The 16627-nt window shown below is 43.1% G+C and overlaps 1 protein-coding gene across 1 annotated transcript in view; it reads right to left on the bottom strand.

Moving 5' to 3' along the window:
* Positions 1 to 328: 328 nt before the first annotated feature.
* Positions 329 to 16627, bottom strand: part of LOC149973521 (uncharacterized) — a 31975-nt gene continuing 15676 nt past the window's right edge. The window contains exons 4-18 of the mRNA XM_090213383.1: positions 16388 to 16505; positions 14548 to 14920; positions 13492 to 13659; positions 11822 to 12006; positions 11248 to 11695; positions 11057 to 11118; positions 10820 to 10968; positions 5710 to 10656; positions 3731 to 4131; positions 3399 to 3463; positions 3135 to 3319; positions 2101 to 2306; positions 1910 to 1971; positions 1672 to 1820; positions 329 to 1196 (exon numbers count right to left, since the gene is read on the bottom strand). Coding sequence (XP_090069509.1) covers positions 1105 to 1196; positions 1672 to 1820; positions 1910 to 1971; positions 2101 to 2306; positions 3135 to 3319; positions 3399 to 3463; positions 3731 to 4131; positions 5710 to 10656; positions 10820 to 10968; positions 11057 to 11118; positions 11248 to 11695; positions 11822 to 12006; positions 13492 to 13659; positions 14548 to 14920; positions 16388 to 16505 — 7610 coding nt within the window. The 3' untranslated portion in view covers positions 329 to 1104. The remainder of the gene's footprint in view (positions 1197 to 1671; positions 1821 to 1909; positions 1972 to 2100; positions 2307 to 3134; positions 3320 to 3398; positions 3464 to 3730; positions 4132 to 5709; positions 10657 to 10819; positions 10969 to 11056; positions 11119 to 11247; positions 11696 to 11821; positions 12007 to 13491; positions 13660 to 14547; positions 14921 to 16387; positions 16506 to 16627) is intronic.

The following is a 16627-nucleotide window of genomic DNA, read 5'->3' as shown; positions in this document are numbered from 1 at the left end:
AAAAGAAACCCATGAAACAAGTTACACACACTCATAAACACACAACCTCGGGTGAAGGATAGCTGTCGGCAATATTAGATTTACCGTTCTTTGTGCAGCTTCAAACGTCGAACAAAGTTGGAAATTGTTGCGCCTCCGTCTGTCATTTTCTTCCCGCATGTTGCAATCCGTTTTTTGTTGATACAGCGTCATCTTTATATACGAAAATAATAATTTCAGGTATCATCGTTCCAAGGGCTCCATCTGAATTCACCCGCCGACGTTTTTGATTAGCTGCTGTCCGATTTCAAACTGTAATCCGTTAAATGAAGAGTAGATGCCTGCACAGTTTTTTTTTTAACAGCATAATGTTTTAATGTTTGGGCTTGGGGAGGGTATCAAGTCAGGTCAAGTCATAAGGCTCAAGTCCAAGTCAAGTCACGAGTCATTGGTGTTAAAGTCAAAGTCGACTTGTGACTTGAGTCTGACTTGAGTCCAAGTAATGTGATTCACGTCCACAACTCTGATCAGGACCATTGAAGAAATAATTACATGTTTATGGTATAACAGAATGAAAACTACATTGACAACAGTTTAAATTGTAGAACATTTTGCTCCAAAGGGCCTTATTTAAATCAGTTATCCAGGTTTCACTGGTTAAGTCGAAATATAAAATAAAATATTTATCTCGTTAGTTCATATCAGCAAACAGAGTGAATCAACGTTTTAGTTCATATCAGCAACAGAGTGATTAAATGTTTTTAGTTCATATCAGCAACTGAACGAATCAAAAATAGCCTTAAGTACATATTAAATCAAACATTATTTTTCATTGCATGGAAATAACATCGACTTATGACGGAAACCCATACACTTACACATTTTGATTGAATAGGCAGTAATTATATTACATCATTGTGTTCAACTGCCACAAATAGTGTATCTTATGTCAGCTTTACAAGACTTGATTTCATTTTTGGACACTATTCAAATCATGGGTGGAATTGGGCTAGGGGTTGGAATGTGTGGGAAGTTCTCAAAGGGAAAATATGACTACACACACTATTTCGTTCTGCTGCTTGCCAGTGAGTGAAATAGTGTTTTTAGTGGGCGTTGCCACTGAGACTAATGCTGGCTTGACAGTAGCAGCGACAGAACCACCAGAAAGAATGCTGTGCAGAGACTGGTCTTGCTGCTTATTCCACTTGAGGTCACGGCTGGGATGGAAAGAGAAAAAGGGAAACATGTTCAAATGAAAATAGGAAGAGTGTTTGTTGCCCCGTAATGTGATGAGTGAGACAGCTGGTTTGCTAAATACAACTGGAACGCAACTCGTAAATTATTGATTTGTGTAGAGATAATGGCATATGATACAATGGCGAAGAAAATACAATAATTATATGTCAGACAATACAGTGGGGCAAAAAAGTATTTAGTCAGCCACCAATACTTATTTTCCTCCATATTTTGCTAATAAATTCATTAAAAATCCTACAATGTGATTTTCTGGATTTTTTTTCTTTCTAATTTTGTCTGTCATAGTTGAAGTGTACCTATGATGAAAATTACAGGCCTCTCTCATCTTTTTAAGTGGGAGAACTTGCACAATTGGTGGCTGACTAAATACTTTTTTTTGCCCCACTGTATATTTATTTAACTTATAATAGAATACAAATAAATAAATTAGTTAACCTGTGTCGTTGACTCTCACTGAGGTGGGGTCAATGTTGAAAGCTGTGATTTTTTGAGCGGCATTTATTAAAACAGTGCCAATCTCCATGGAATTTGGGACAGAGGAGGATCTGAATGCTAAATTCATAGTATTGATGATGGATCCAGAGCTGGGAACAAATGAGAGATAACATGTTAGATAGAAAGTGAGATCAATTTATATCAACATACAAAATGTAATGCAAAAAAAAATAATCACCTGAATTCTGTCACATCCAAACTGTTGAAAGAGGTGAAAGCTGATCGATAGAAAGGATCAAGCTGGAAGACAAAACAAGAAACAGATGAAGTTTAAACAAACAACTTCCTGTTGATTAAAAGCTGACTATGTAACTGTATTCTACCCCTTTCAATAGGACATTCACATCTTCATTGTTTTGGGAGGCTCACCTGAGTTCTAATCAGTAATGCTCGGGTTTGAAAGGCCTGAGAAGATGTGTTTGATAGCTCAGAGGTAAATGTCTCTCCACTGGACCGGAACACCACAGTCACCTTAGTGAGTGGCACAACGGTAGTTTCAGTGGTTGTAGTTGTGATGATAGCAGTAGTGATGACAGGAGTAGCCGTTGTAGTTGTGTTTTTATTTGTGGTGGGCACTTTGAAGTCAAAAGAGCAGAAAAGTTACTGTACAAGCTAATGCTTTGTCTATGCACGTCTATGCTGTACAAGCTAATGCTTTGTCTATGCACGTCTATGCTGTACAAGCTAATGCTTTGTCTATGCACGTCTATGCTGTACAAGCTAATGCTTTGTCTATGCACGTCTATGCTGTACAAGCTAATGCTTTGTCTATGCACGTCTATGCTGTACAAGCTAATGCTTTGTCTATGCACGTCTATGCTGTACAAGCTGATGCTTTACACTGTCTGTTCTGTGTTTGATTTTTTGATTCTTCACTTAATTTTTTTCTTTAAAAATATTTATATTTTTTGGGGGCGTGGTTGCTCCAACTAGGTATTGCTTGTACTGCTTATTTGTTGTCTTGTATAGAAAATAAATGAAATACTTGTTCACAAAAATAGCTAGCTGCAGCAGTTCCATTCTCTCAGGAACCTGGGCTCTAACACTAACCTGGAGTAGAGTTCTGGCTGCACTTTGAATGACTGAGGGTTACTTTTTATTTTTGTACCTTGTTTATTTTTGGACGTTTGGACACCTCCCTGCCCCTCCCCCCAATTTGTCATAAAAAAAGTAGTGTAGTTCCAGTAGTTAGCTACACGGCAAGAAATGTAATTAACTACTGAAAACACTAATTAGATATGAATTCGGTGCAACTACCACCAAGCTACTGCCAAATGTAGTTAAATTATTAGTTGAGCTACATGTATATATGTAAGAATTAAATGTAACACTCAGATTTTATTAAACACTGGAGAAGTTGCTGTGTATAATCGTTTTCGTTCACCCAACTTGGTTTTACTCACCTTGAACAATGATAGTGGTAACATCCACAGAGAGGTTGCCAAAGGTAATGTTTGGATTGGCAACTGCTTCTTTCAGTGTATCCCTAATGTCAGTAACCTCAGGGACAGATTGAGTGGAGGTCTCGTTGAACACCAGTTGGACCTCCGCCTGTGTTTCTGCATCCATACGGGAATGGAAAATAGGTCTGCAAAAGGTCATAAAAGGTCATGAACAGTGGCATGCCAAAGGTTAAAAGAATAGAATAGAACAGAATGGAATATTACGTGAATCCAAGAACAATCGTCCGGATGAAAAGGATCCCATATTTTGCTTTGTAGATCACATCGAACTGTAAGGAACGGTACAAACAGGAGAACATTTGAATGATTTAACACACACAAAAACATTTCTATATATTCCTATCCACATAGCTAAGCCCTGGTTATTAAAGATAGATATTGGGGAATATAAATAGATCTGTAGTGATGGAGACTAATTGTCACCTGATTAGAACATATTAAAGACGTACTTTAAAATATAGATTTTCCAACAATCGCCATACATTATTGATGGTCATACACCCAATATGAACAAACTCTGAATTTCTAGGACTTACCACTGCAGTAATAGTTATAGCAAGTTCTTGGAATTGTGTACTTTTAGGGTCATTTAAAGCTTCTACAAACACTTGTTGTATGACGAAAGACACCAGTGGAGCAGGTTGAAGATGTGCAGTAGTAGTTGTTGTTGTACTAGTAGTAGTAGTATGTGTTGTTGTAGTGGTTGGTGCATTGGTTGTTGTGGTAGTTGGAGCTGTGCTGGTAGTTGTTGACAGTGGTGATGCTGTCCTTGACACTGTAGTTGTGGGGGCCTCATATGTGGTGGTTGTAGTTGTGGGTCTCGTTGTAGGAACGGTAGCAGGAACAGGGACAGGTTCTCCAGTTGTTGCGGTGGTAGTACCAGCCACAGTGGTAGTAACAGAAGTTGTAGGAGGAACAGTACTTGTTGCAGGAGCAGCTAAGTTAAAACATAAAATGGACATTTCAACATCTCTTTAAGGCTGTGTGGCAGTATAACACAGTCATCGTTACGATGACAGATGGGAGTATAACATGATGCTCTTACATTGACAACTAAATCGTCATATGTTGGTCTTTTATGTAATTCACTGTAAACAGGCTTCCTGATCATTTCACATGAACCACTTCAACTGAAAACCATTTCTGAAGTATACAGTACATTTGGAAATTCAGACCCCTTAACTTTATCCCAGATTTTGTTACGTTACAGCCGTATTCTGAAATGGATTAAATACGTTTTTTTTCCCCTCATTAATCTTCACAAAATACCCCAGAATGACAAAGCGATAGCAGGTTTTAAAGAAATGTTTAAAAATGTATTACAAAATAAACTGAAATACCTTATTTACATAAGTATGCGGAACCTTGCTATGAGACTCGAAACTTAGCTCAGGTATATCATTTTTCCATTGACCATCTTTGAGATATTTCTACAACTTGATTGGAGTCCATCTGTGTTAAATTTAATTGATTGAACATTACATAATTGTGTCAACAGCATTTAAGGTCCCCAAGAACACAGTGGCCTCTTACATGGAAGAAGTTTGGAACAGAAGGACAGCCATCTCGGTAGAGTGACCAGATCGAAGCCACTCCTCAGTAAAAGGCACATGACAGCCCACTTGGACTCCGAAAGACTCTCAGACCATGAGAAACAAGATTCTCTGATCTGGTGAAACCAGGAATGAACTCTTTGGATTAAAGGCCAAACGTCACGTCTGGAGGAAATCTGGTACCGTCCCTACAGTACAGCATGGTGGTGGCACCTTAATTCTTTGTGGGTTGTTCAGTGACATGGACTGGGAGACTAGTCAGGATCGAGGGAAAGATGAAAGGAGTGAAGCACAGAGAAATCCTTGATGAAACCTGCTCCAGAGCGCTCAGGACCTCAGACTGGGGAGAATGTTCACCTTTCAACAGGACAATTACCCTAAGCACACAGTCAAGACAATGCAGGAGTGGCTTTGGGATAAGTCTCTTAAAGTGGCCAATCCATAGCCCTGACTTGAACCTTTTGAATATCTTTGGAGAGACCTTAAAATAGCTGTGCAACGACGCTCCCCATTCAACCTGACAGAGCTTGAGAGGATCTGCAGAGAAGAATGGGAAGAACTCGCCAAAAACAGGTGTGCAAAGCTTGTAGCATCATACTCAAGAAGACTCAAGGCTGTAATCACTGCCAAAGGTGCTTCAACAAAGTACTGAGTAAAAGGTCTGAATACTTAGGGTATATAAATGTAATATTTCAGTTTATAATTTTTTATAAATTTGCTAAAAAACTGTTTTTGCTTTGTCATTATGGGGTATTGTGTGTAGATTGATGACGGGGAAATCAATTTAGAATGAGGAACGTAACAAAACATGGAAAAATTCAAGGGTTCTCAATACTTTCCGAATGCACTGTAGATGCTACAAACACAGGGTTAGCTGCATTAGAACGAGAAGAACTGTGATATTCTGATATAAAACACTCACATTAACAACATGTGTATTACAGAGCACAAGCAGGCAAAACAGCTGAAATGTTCGTAATTTGTTGTTGTTGTCGTCCTACCAGTGACGGGTGAAGGGAGTTCTCCAGTTGTTGTCAACCCACCAGTTACAGTTGAATTGGGTTCATCAGTAGATGCCGACACAACAGTGATGAATGTATTTGGAGCCATTGTAATCTCTGTTGTCAATGCACCTGTTACGATTGTAATGGGTATATCTGTAACCGTTACAGTCGACACACCAGTGATTGTGGTAGTGGGTTCACCAGTTGTCGTCAACACACCCATGACGATTGTAGTGGGTGCTGCAGTAACAGTAGCTCTTGTTGCATCACTTGTTGTCGACACACCAGTGATGGTTGTAGTTGGTTCAGCAGTTGTTGTGGACACAACAGTGATGGTCGTAGTGGGTTCACTAGTAGTTGTCGATGCATCAATGACGGTTGTAGTGGGTTCACCAGTTGTCGTCAACACACCCATGACGGTTGTAGTGGGTAATGCAGAGACAGTAGTTGTTGGTGCATCACTTGTTGTCGACACACCAGTGACGGCTGTAGTGGCTGCGGCTCTAACCGTTGTTGTCGACACACCTGTGATGCTTGTAGTAGTTGCTGCAGTAACAGTAGTTGTGGATTCGTAACTTGTTGTCGACACACCAACAACGGCTGAAGTAGGTTCACCAGTTGTTGATGCTCCAGTGACATTTGTTGGGCGTGCAGCTGTAAACTTTGTTATCGACACACCAGTGACTGTTGAAGTAAGTTCACCAGTTGTTGATGCTCCAGTGACATTTGTTGGGCGTGCAGCTGTAAACTTTGTTGTCGACACACCGGTGATGGTTGTAGTGGGTTCGCAAGTTGTTGTCGACAGCCCAGTGATTGTTGTAGTGGGTTCACCAGTTGTCGTCAACACACCCATGACGGTTTTAGTGGGTGCTGCAGTAACAGTAGTTGTTGGTGCATCACTTGTTGTCGACACACCAGTGACGGCTGTAGTTGGTGCCACTGTAACCGTTGTTGTTGATGAATCAGTGAGAGTTGTAGTGGGTGCAGCTGTTGTAGTAGTTGTTGATGCACCACTCATTGTTGACATACCAGTGATGGTTGCAGTGGGTTCACCAGTTGTTGTTGATGAATCAGTTTTGGTTGTAGTGGGTTCACCAGTTGTTGTCGACAAACCCGTGACAGCTGTAATGGGTACTTCTGTAAACGTTGTTTTCAACACACCTGTGATGGTTGTAGTGGGTTCAGCAGTTGTTGTCGACACACGAGTGACGGTCGTATTGGGTTCACCGAATGTTGTCAATGGACCAGTAATGGTTGTCTTGGGTTCACTAGTAGTTGTCGATGAACCAGTTACTGTTGTCGTCAACACACCCATGACGGATGTAGTGGGTTCACCAGGTTTTGTCGACATACCAGTGATGGTTGTAGTGGGTTCACCAGGTTTTGTCGACATACCAGTGATGGTTGTAGTGGGTTCACCAGGTTTTGTCGACATACCAGTGATGGTTGTAGTGGGTTCACCAGGTTTTGTCGACATACCAGTGATGGTTGTAGTGGGTTCACCAGGTTTTGTCGACATACCAGTGATGGTTGTAGTGGGTTCACCAGGTTTTGTCGACATACCAGTGATGGTTGTAGTGGGTTCACCAGGTTTTGTCGACATACCAGTGATGGTTGTAGTGGGTTCACCAGGTTTTGTTGACATACCAGTGATGGTTGTAGTGGATTCACCAGGTTTTGTCGACATACCAGTGATGGTTGTAGTGGGTTCACCAGGTTTTGTCGACATACCAGTGATGGTTGTAGTGGGTTCACCAGGTTTTGTCGACATACCAGTGATGGTTGTAGTGGGTTCACCAGGTTTTGTCGACATACCAGTGATGGTTGTAGTGGGTTCACCAGTTGATGTCAATGAACCGTTGACGGTTTCAGTGGGTTCACCAATGGTTGTTGATGAATCAGTGACAGTTGTAGTGGGTGCAGCTGTAAACGTTGTAGTCGACACACCAGTGATTGTGGTAGTGGGTTCACCAGTTGTCGTCAACACACCCATGACGATTGTAGTGGGTGCTGCAGTAACAGTAGCTCTTGTTGCATCACTTGTTGTCGACACACCAGTGATGGTTGTAGTTGGTTCAGCAGTTGTTGTGGACACAACAGTGATGGTCGTAGTGGGTTCACTAGTAGTTGTCGATGCATCAATGACGGTTGTAGTGGGTTCACCAGTTGTCGTCAACACACCCATGACGGTTGTAGTGGGTAATGCAGAGACAGTAGTTGTTGGTGCATCACTTGTTGTCGACACACCAGTGACGGCTGTAGTGGCTGCGGCTCTAACCGTTGTTGTCGACACACCTGTGATGCTTGTAGTAGTTGCTGCAGTAACAGTAGTTGTGGATTCGTAACTTGTTGTCGACACACCAACAACGGCTGAAGTAGGTTCACCAGTTGTTGATGCTCCAGTGACATTTGTTGGGCGTGCAGCTGTAAACTTTGTTATCGACACACCAGTGACTGTTGAAGTAAGTTCACCAGTTGTTGATGCTCCAGTGACATTTGTTGGGCGTGCAGCTGTAAACTTTGTTGTCGACACACCGGTGATGGTTGTAGTGGGTTCGCAAGTTGTTGTCGACAGCCCAGTGATTGTTGTAGTGGGTTCACCAGTTGTCGTCAACACACCCATGACGGTTTTAGTGGGTGCTGCAGTAACAGTAGTTGTTGGTGCATCACTTGTTGTCGACACACCAGTGACGGCTGTAGTTGGTGCCACTGTAACCGTTGTTGTTGATGAATCAGTGAGAGTTGTAGTGGGTGCAGCTGTTGTAGTAGTTGTTGATGCACCACTCATTGTTGACATACCAGTGATGGTTGCAGTGGGTTCACCAGTTGTTGTTGATGAATCAGTTTTGGTTGTAGTGGGTTCACCAGTTGTTGTCGACAAACCCGTGACAGCTGTAATGGGTACTTCTGTAAACGTTGTTTTCAACACACCTGTGATGGTTGTAGTGGGTTCAGCAGTTGTTGTCGACACACGAGTGACGGTCGTATTGGGTTCACCGAATGTTGTCAATGGACCAGTAATGGTTGTCATGGGTTCACTAGTAGTTGTCGATGAACCAGTTACTGTTGTCGTCAACACACCCATGACGGATGTAGTGGGTTCACCAGGTTTTGTCGACATACCAGTGATGGTTGTAGTGGGTTCACCAGGTTTTGTCGACATACCAGTGATGGTTGTAGTGGGTTCACCAGGTTTTGTCGACATACCAGTGATGGTTGTAGTGGGTTCACCAGGTTTTGTTGACATACCAGTGATGGTTGTAGTGGGTTCACCAGGTTTTGTCGACATACCAGTGATGGTTGTAGTGGGTTCACCAGGTTTTGTCGACATACCAGTGATGGTTGTAGTGGGTTCACCAGGTTTTGTTGACATACCAGTGATGGTTGTAGTGGGTTCACCAGTTGTCGTCAACACACCCATGACGATTGTAGTGGGTGCTGCAGTAACAGTAGCTCTTGTTGCATCACTTGTTGTCGACACACCAGTGATGGTTGTAGTGGGTTCACCAGTTGTTGTCGACACACCTGTGATGCTTGTAGTAGTTGCTGCAGTAACAGTAGTTGTGGATTCGTAACTTGTTGTCGACACACCAACAACGGCTGAAGTAGGTTCACCAGTTGTTGTTGATGCCCCAGTGACGTTTGTAGTGGGTTCAGCTGTAAACTTTGTTGTCGACACACCAGTGATGGTTGAAGTAAGTTCACCAGTTGTTGATGCTCCAGTGACATTTGTTGGGCGTGCAGCTGTAAACTTTGTTGTCGACAGCCCAGTGATTGTTGTAGTGGGTTCACCAGTTGTCGTCAACACACCCATGACGGTTTTAGTGGGTGCTGCAGTAACAGTAGTTGTTGGTGCATCACTTGTTGTCGACACACCAGTGACGGCTGTAGTTGGTGCCACTGTAACCGTTGTTGTTGATGAATCAGTGAGAGTTGTAGTGGGTGCAACTGTTGTAGTAGTTGTCGATGCACCACTCATTGTTGACAAACCCGTGACAGCTGTAATGGGTACTTCTGTAAACGTTGTTTTCAACACACCTGTGATGGTTGTAGTGGGTTCAGCAGTTGTTGTCGACACACGAGTGACGGTCGTATTGGGTTCACCGAATGTTGTCAATGGACCAGTAATGGTTGTCATGGGTTCACCAGTAGTTGTCGATGAACCAGTTACTGTTGTCATCAACACACCCATGACGTATGTAGTGGGTTCACCAGGTTTTGTCGACACACCAGTGATGGTTGTTGTGGGTTCACCAGTTGTTGTCGACACACCAGTGACAGTTGTAATTGGTACTGCTGTAACCGTTGTTGTCAACACACCAGTGATGGTTGTAGTGGGTTCACCAGATGTTGTCAATGGACCAGTAATGGTTGTCATGGGTTCACTAGTAGTTGTCGTCAACACACCCATGACGGTTGTAGTGGGTGCTGCAGTAACAGTAGTTGTGGATTCGTAACTTGTTGTCGACACACCAGTGACGACTGAAGTAGGTTCACCAGTTGTTGTTGATGCTCCAGTGACGTTTGTAGTGGGTTCAGCTGTAAACTTTGTTACCGACACACCAGTGACTGTTGTAGTGGATTCACTAGTTAATGTCAATGTTTCAGTGGGTTCACCAGTTGTTGTTGATGAATCAGTGATGGTTGTAGTGGGTTCAGAAGTTATTGTTGATGAATCAGTTATGGTTGTAGTGGGTTCACCTGTTGTTGTCGGTGCATCAATGACAGTTGCAGCGGGTTCGGCTGTAACAGCAGTTGTTGATGCACCACTCATTGTCGACACACTGGTGACGGATGTAGTGGGTTCACCAGTTGTTGTCGACACACTGGTGACGGATGTAGTGGGTTCACCAGTTCTTGTCGATAAGCCACTCGTTGCTATTGCACTGGTAAGAGTTTTTGTGGCTTCAGCTGTAACAGAAAAAGGAAACACGATCAAATGAAAATACAACGAGTGTTTGTTGCCCTGTAATGTAATGACACATGATACAATGGTGTACAAAATGCACGGCGTACAAACTGTTCATTTACCAAATAACAATAGGATATAATAAATACATGTGTTTACCTGTGCTGTTGACCGTCACTGAGTTGGGGTCAATTTCCAAAGCTGTGATGTTTTGCGAAGCATTTATCAAAACAGTGCCAATCTCTGTGATATTAGGGACAGAGGGGGAGCTGAATGCTACATTTACAGTATTGATGATGGATCCAGAGCTGAGAAGAAATGAGAGATAACATGTTAGATAGAAAGTGAGATCAATTTATATCAACATACAACATGTAATACAAAAAAAAAAATCACCTGAATTCTGTCACATCCAAACTGTTGAAAGAGGTGAAAGCCGATCGATAGAAAGGTTCAAGCTGGAATGCAAAACAAGAAACAGATGAATTTTAAACAAACAACTTACTGTCAATTAAAAGTTGACTGTATTACTGTAACCTACCCCTCTCGTTAGGACATTCACATCTTCATTGTTTTGGGAGGCTCACCTGAGTTTTAATCAGTAATGCTCTTGTTTGAAAGGCCTGAGATGATGGGTTTGATAGATCAGAGGTAAATGTCTCTCCTCTGGACCTGAACACCACAAGAACCCTAGTGATTGCAACAGCGGTAGTTGCAGTTGTCGTGGCTGTGACGATGGCAGTACTGATGACAGGAGTAGCCGTTGTCGTTGTGTTGACATTTGATGCACTAGTGACGGTTGTTGTGGGTGCAGCTGTAGCCGTTGTTGCTGATGTACCAGTGACGGATGTAGTGGGTGACGCTGTAACCATTTTTGTCAACACACTAGTGAATATTGTAGTGGGTTCACCAGTTGTTGTCAACACACCAGTGTCGGTTGTAGTGGGTTCACCAGTTGTTTTTGTTGACTCAGTGACGGATGTAGTGGGTTCACCAGCTGTAGTTGATGAATCAATTACGGTTGTAGTGGGTTCAGAAGTTGTTGTTAATGAATCAATGACAGTTGTAGTGGGTTCACCAGTTGTTGTCGACCCACGAGTGACAGTTGTAGTGGGTTCACCAGTTGGTGTCAACCCACGAGTGACAGTTGTAGTGGGTTCACCAGTTGTTGTTGATGCCCCAGTAACAGTTGTAGTGGGTTCACCCGTTGTTGTTGATGCCCCAGTAACAGTTGTAGTGGGTTCACCAGTTGTTGTCGACCCACGAGTGACAGTTGTAGTGGGTTCACCAGTTGTTGTTGATACTACAGTGACAGTTGTAGTGGGTTCACCAGTTGTTTTTGTTGACTCAGTGATGGTTGTAGTGGAAGAACCAGCTGTTGTTGATGAAACAGTAACAGTTGTAGTGGGTTCACCAGTTGTTGATGACACAGCAGTGACTGTTGATGTGGGTTGAACAATTGTTTTGATTGACTCAGAGATGGTCATAGTGGGTTCACCAGTTGTTGTAGATGAACCAGTGACTGATCTAGTTTGTTCACCAGTTGTTTTTGTAGACTCAGTGATGGTTGTAGTGGGTTCACCAGTTGGTGTTGATGGCAAAGTAACAGTTGTAGTGGGTTCACCAGTTGTTGTTGACACAACAGTGACAGTTGTAGTCGGTTCACCAGTTGTTTGTGTTGACTCAGTGATGGTTGTGGTGGGGTCACCAGTTGTTGTCAATGCACCTGTTAATGTTGTAATTGGTACATCTGTCACCATTGTTGTCGACACACCACTGAGGGTTGTAGTGGGTTCACCAGTTGTTGTCGACACAGCAGTGACTGATCTAGTTTGTTCACCAGTTGTTTTTGTTGACTCAGTGATGGTTGTAGTGGGTTCACCAGTTGTTGTTGATGGCAAAGTAACAGTTGTAGTGGGTTCACCAGTTGTTGTTGACACAGTGATGGTTGTAGTGGGTTCACCAGTTGTTGTTGATGGCAAAGTAACAGTTGTAGTGGGTTCACCAGTTGTTGTTGACACAACAGTGACAGTTGTAGTCGGTTCACCAGTTGTTTGTGTTGACTCAGTGATGGTTGTGGTGGGGTCACCAGTTGTTGTCAATGCACCTGTTAATGTTGTAATTGGTACATCTGTCACCATTGTTGTCGACACACCACTGAGGGTTGTAGTGGGTTCACCAGTTGTTGTCGACACAGCAGTGACTGATCTAGTTTGTTCACCAGTTGTTTTTGTTGACTCAGTGATGGTTGTAGTGGGTTCACCAGTTGTTGTTGATGGCAAAGTAACAGTTGTAGTGGGTTCACCAGTTGTTGTTGACACAGTGATGGTTGTAGTGGGTTCACCAGTTGTTGTTGATGGCAAAGTAACAGTTGTGGTGGGTTCACCAGTTGTTTGTGTTGACTCAGTGATGGTTGTGGTGGGGTCACCAGTTGTTGTCAATGCACCTGTTAATGTTGTAATTGGTACATCTGTCACCATTGTTGTTGACACACCACTGAGGGTTGTAGTGTGTTCACCAGTTGTTGTCGACACACCAGTGACTGTTGATGTGGGTTGAACAGTTGTTTTTGTTACCTCAGAGATGATTCTAGTGGGTTCACCAGTTGTTGTTGATGCCCCAGTAACAGTTGTAGTGGGTTCACCAGTTGTTGTCGACACACCAGTGACTGTTGATGTGGGTTCACCAGTTGTTTTTGTTGACTCAGAGATGATTGTAGTGGGTTCACCAGTTGTTGTTGTCGACCCACGAGTGACAGTTGTAGTGGGTTCACCAGTTGTTGTTGATGGCAAAGTAACAGTTGTAGTGGGTTCACCAGTTGTTGTTGATGCCCCAGTAACAGTTGTAGTGGGTTCACCAGTTGTTGTTGATGCCCCAGTAACAGTTGTAGTGGGTTCACCAGTTGTTGTCGACCCACGAGTGACAGTTGTAGTGGGTTCACCAGTTGTTGTTGATACTACAGTGACAGTTGTAGTGGGTTCACCAGTTGTTTTTGTTGACTCAGTGATGGTTGTAGTGGAAGAACCAGCTGTTGTTGATGAAACAGTAACAGTTGTAGTGGGTTCACCAGTTGTTGATGATACAGTAACAGTTGTAGTGGGTTCACCAGTTGTTGATGACACAGCAGTGACTGTTGATGTGGGTTGAACAATTGTTTTGATTGATTCAGAGATGGTCATAGTGGGTTCACCAGTTGTTGTAGATGAACCAGTGACTGATCTAGTTTGTTCACCAGTTGTTTTTGTAGACTCAGTGATGGTTGTAGTGGGTTCACCAGTTGTTGTTGATGGCAAAGTAACAGTTGTAGTGGGTTCACCAGTTGTTGTTGACACAACAGTGACAGTTGTAGTCGGTTCACCAGTTGTTTGTGTTGACTCAGTGATGGTTGTGGTGGGGTCACCAGTTGTTGTCAATGCACCTGTTAATGTTGTAATTGGTACATCTGTCACCATTGTTGTCGACACACCACTGAGGGTTGTAGTGGGTTCACCAGTTGTTGTCGACACAGCAGTGACTGATCTAGTTTGTTCACCAGTTGTTTTTGTTGACTCAGTGATGGTTGTAGTGGGTTCACCAGTTGTTGTTGATGGCAAAGTAACAGTTGTAGTGGGTTCACCAGTTGTTGTTGACACAGTGATGGTTGTAGTGGGTTCACCAGTTGTTGTTGATGGCAAAGTAACAGTTGTGGTGGGTTCACCAGTTGTTTGTGTTGACTCAGTGATGGTTGTGGTGGGGTCACCAGTTGTTGTCAATGCACCTGTTAATGTTGTAATTGGTACATCTGTCACCATTGTTGTTGACACACCACTGAGGGTTGTAGTGTGTTCACCAGTTGTTGTCGACACACCAGTGACTGTTGATGTGGGTTGAACAGTTGTTTTTGTTACCTCAGAGATGATTCTAGTGGGTTCACCAGTTGTTGTTGATGCCCCAGTAACAGTTGTAGTGGGTTCACCAGTTGTTGTCGACACACCAGTGACTGTTGATGTGGGTTCACCAGTTGTTTTTGTTGACTCAGAGATGATTGTAGTGGGTTCACCAGTTGTTGTTGTCGACCCACGAGTGACAGTTGTAGTGGGTTCACCAGTTGTTGTTGATGGCAAAGTAACAGTTGTAGTGGGTTCACCAGTTGTTGTTGATGCCCCAGTAACAGTTGTAGTGGGTTCACCAGTTGTTGTTGATGCCCCAGTAACAGTTGTAGTGGGTTCACCAGTTGTTGTCGACCCACGAGTGACAGTTGTAGTGGGTTCACCAGTTGTTGTTGATACTACAGTGACAGTTGTAGTGGGTTCACCAGTTGTTTTTGTTGACTCAGTGATGGTTGTAGTGGAAGAACCAGCTGTTGTTGATGAAACAGTAACAGTTGTAGTGGGTTCACCAGTTGTTGATGATACAGTAACAGTTGTAGTGGGTTCACCAGTTGTTGATGACACAGCAGTGACTGTTGATGTGGGTTGAACAATTGTTTTGATTGATTCAGAGATGGTCATAGTGGGTTCACCAGTTGTTGTAGATGAACCAGTGACTGATCTAGTTTGTTCACCAGTTGTTTTTGTAGACTCAGTGATGGTTGTAGTGGGTTCACCAGTTGTTGTTGATGGCAAAGTAACAGTTGTAGTGGGTTCACCAGTTGTTGTTGATGGCAAAGTAACAGTTGTAGTGGGTTCACCAGTTGTTGTTGATGGCAAAGTAACAGTTGTAGTGGGTTCACCAGTTGTTGTTGACACAACAGTGACAGTTGTAGTCGGTTCACCAGTTGTTTTTGTTGACTCAGTGATGGTTGTAGTGGGTTCACCAGTTGTTGTTGATGGCAAAGTAACAGTTGTAGTGGGTTCACCAGTTGTTGTTGATGGCAAAGTAACAGTTGTAGTGGGTTCACCAGTTGTTGTTGACACAACAGTAACAGTTGTAGTGGGTTCACCAGTTGTTTTTGTTGACACAGTGATGGTTGTAGTGGGTTCACCAGTTGTTGTTGATGGCAAAGTAACAGTTGTGGTGGGTTCACCAGTTGTTTGTGTTGACTCAGTGATGGTTGTGGTGGGGTCACCAGTTGTTGTCAATGCACCTGTTAATGTTGTAATTGGTACATCTGTCACCATTGTTGTTGACACACCACTGAGGGTTGTAGTGTGTTCACCAGTTGTTGTCGACACAGCAGTGACTGTTGTTGTGGGTTCACCAGTTGTTGTTGACACACCAGTAACTGTTGATGTGGGTTGAACAGTTGTTTTTGTTACCTCAGAGATGATTGTAGTGGGTTCACCAGTTGTTGTTGATGCCCCAGTAACAGTTGTAGTGGGTTCACCAGTTGTTGTCGACACAGCAGTGACTGTTGTTGTGGGTTCAACAGTTGATTTTGATGACTCAGTGATGGTTGTAGTGGGTTCACCAGTTGTTGTTGACACAACAGTTACTGTTGTTGTGGGTTCACCAGTTGTTGTTGACTCAGTGATGGTTGTAGTGGGTCCACCAGTTGTTGTTGATGAACCAATGATAGTTGTAGTGGGTTCACCAGTTGTTGTCGACCCACGAGTGACAGTTGTAGTGGGTTCACCAGTTGTTGTCGACCCACGAGTGACAGTTGAAGTAAGTTCACTAGTTGTTGTTGATGCTCCAATGACAGTTGTTGTTGTGGGTGACGCTGTAACCGTTGATGTCAATCTACCAGTGACGTTTGTAGTTGGTTCGTCCGTTGTTGTCGACACACCAGTGACTGGTGTAGTGGATTCACTAGTTATTGTCAATGTTTCATTGGGTTCACCAGTTGTTGTTGATGAATCAATGATGGTTGTAGTGGGTTCACCAGTTACTATCGACACATCAATGATGGTTGTAGTGGGTTCACCTGTTGTTGTTGACACACCAGTGACTGTTGATGTGGGTTGAACAGTTGTTTTTGTTACCTCAGAGATGATTGTAGTGGGTTCACCAGTTGTTGTTGATGCCCCAGTAACAGTTGTAGTGGGT

Source organism: Oncorhynchus mykiss, chromosome 21, assembly GCF_057628025.1.
Source record: "Oncorhynchus mykiss isolate SJ-2025 chromosome 21, ASM5762802v1, whole genome shotgun sequence".
Lineage (NCBI taxonomy): Eukaryota > Metazoa > Chordata > Actinopteri > Salmoniformes > Salmonidae > Oncorhynchus > Oncorhynchus mykiss.
The sequence above is the reverse complement of the archived record's forward strand: the minus strand, read 5'-3'. Positions and strand labels throughout refer to the sequence as shown.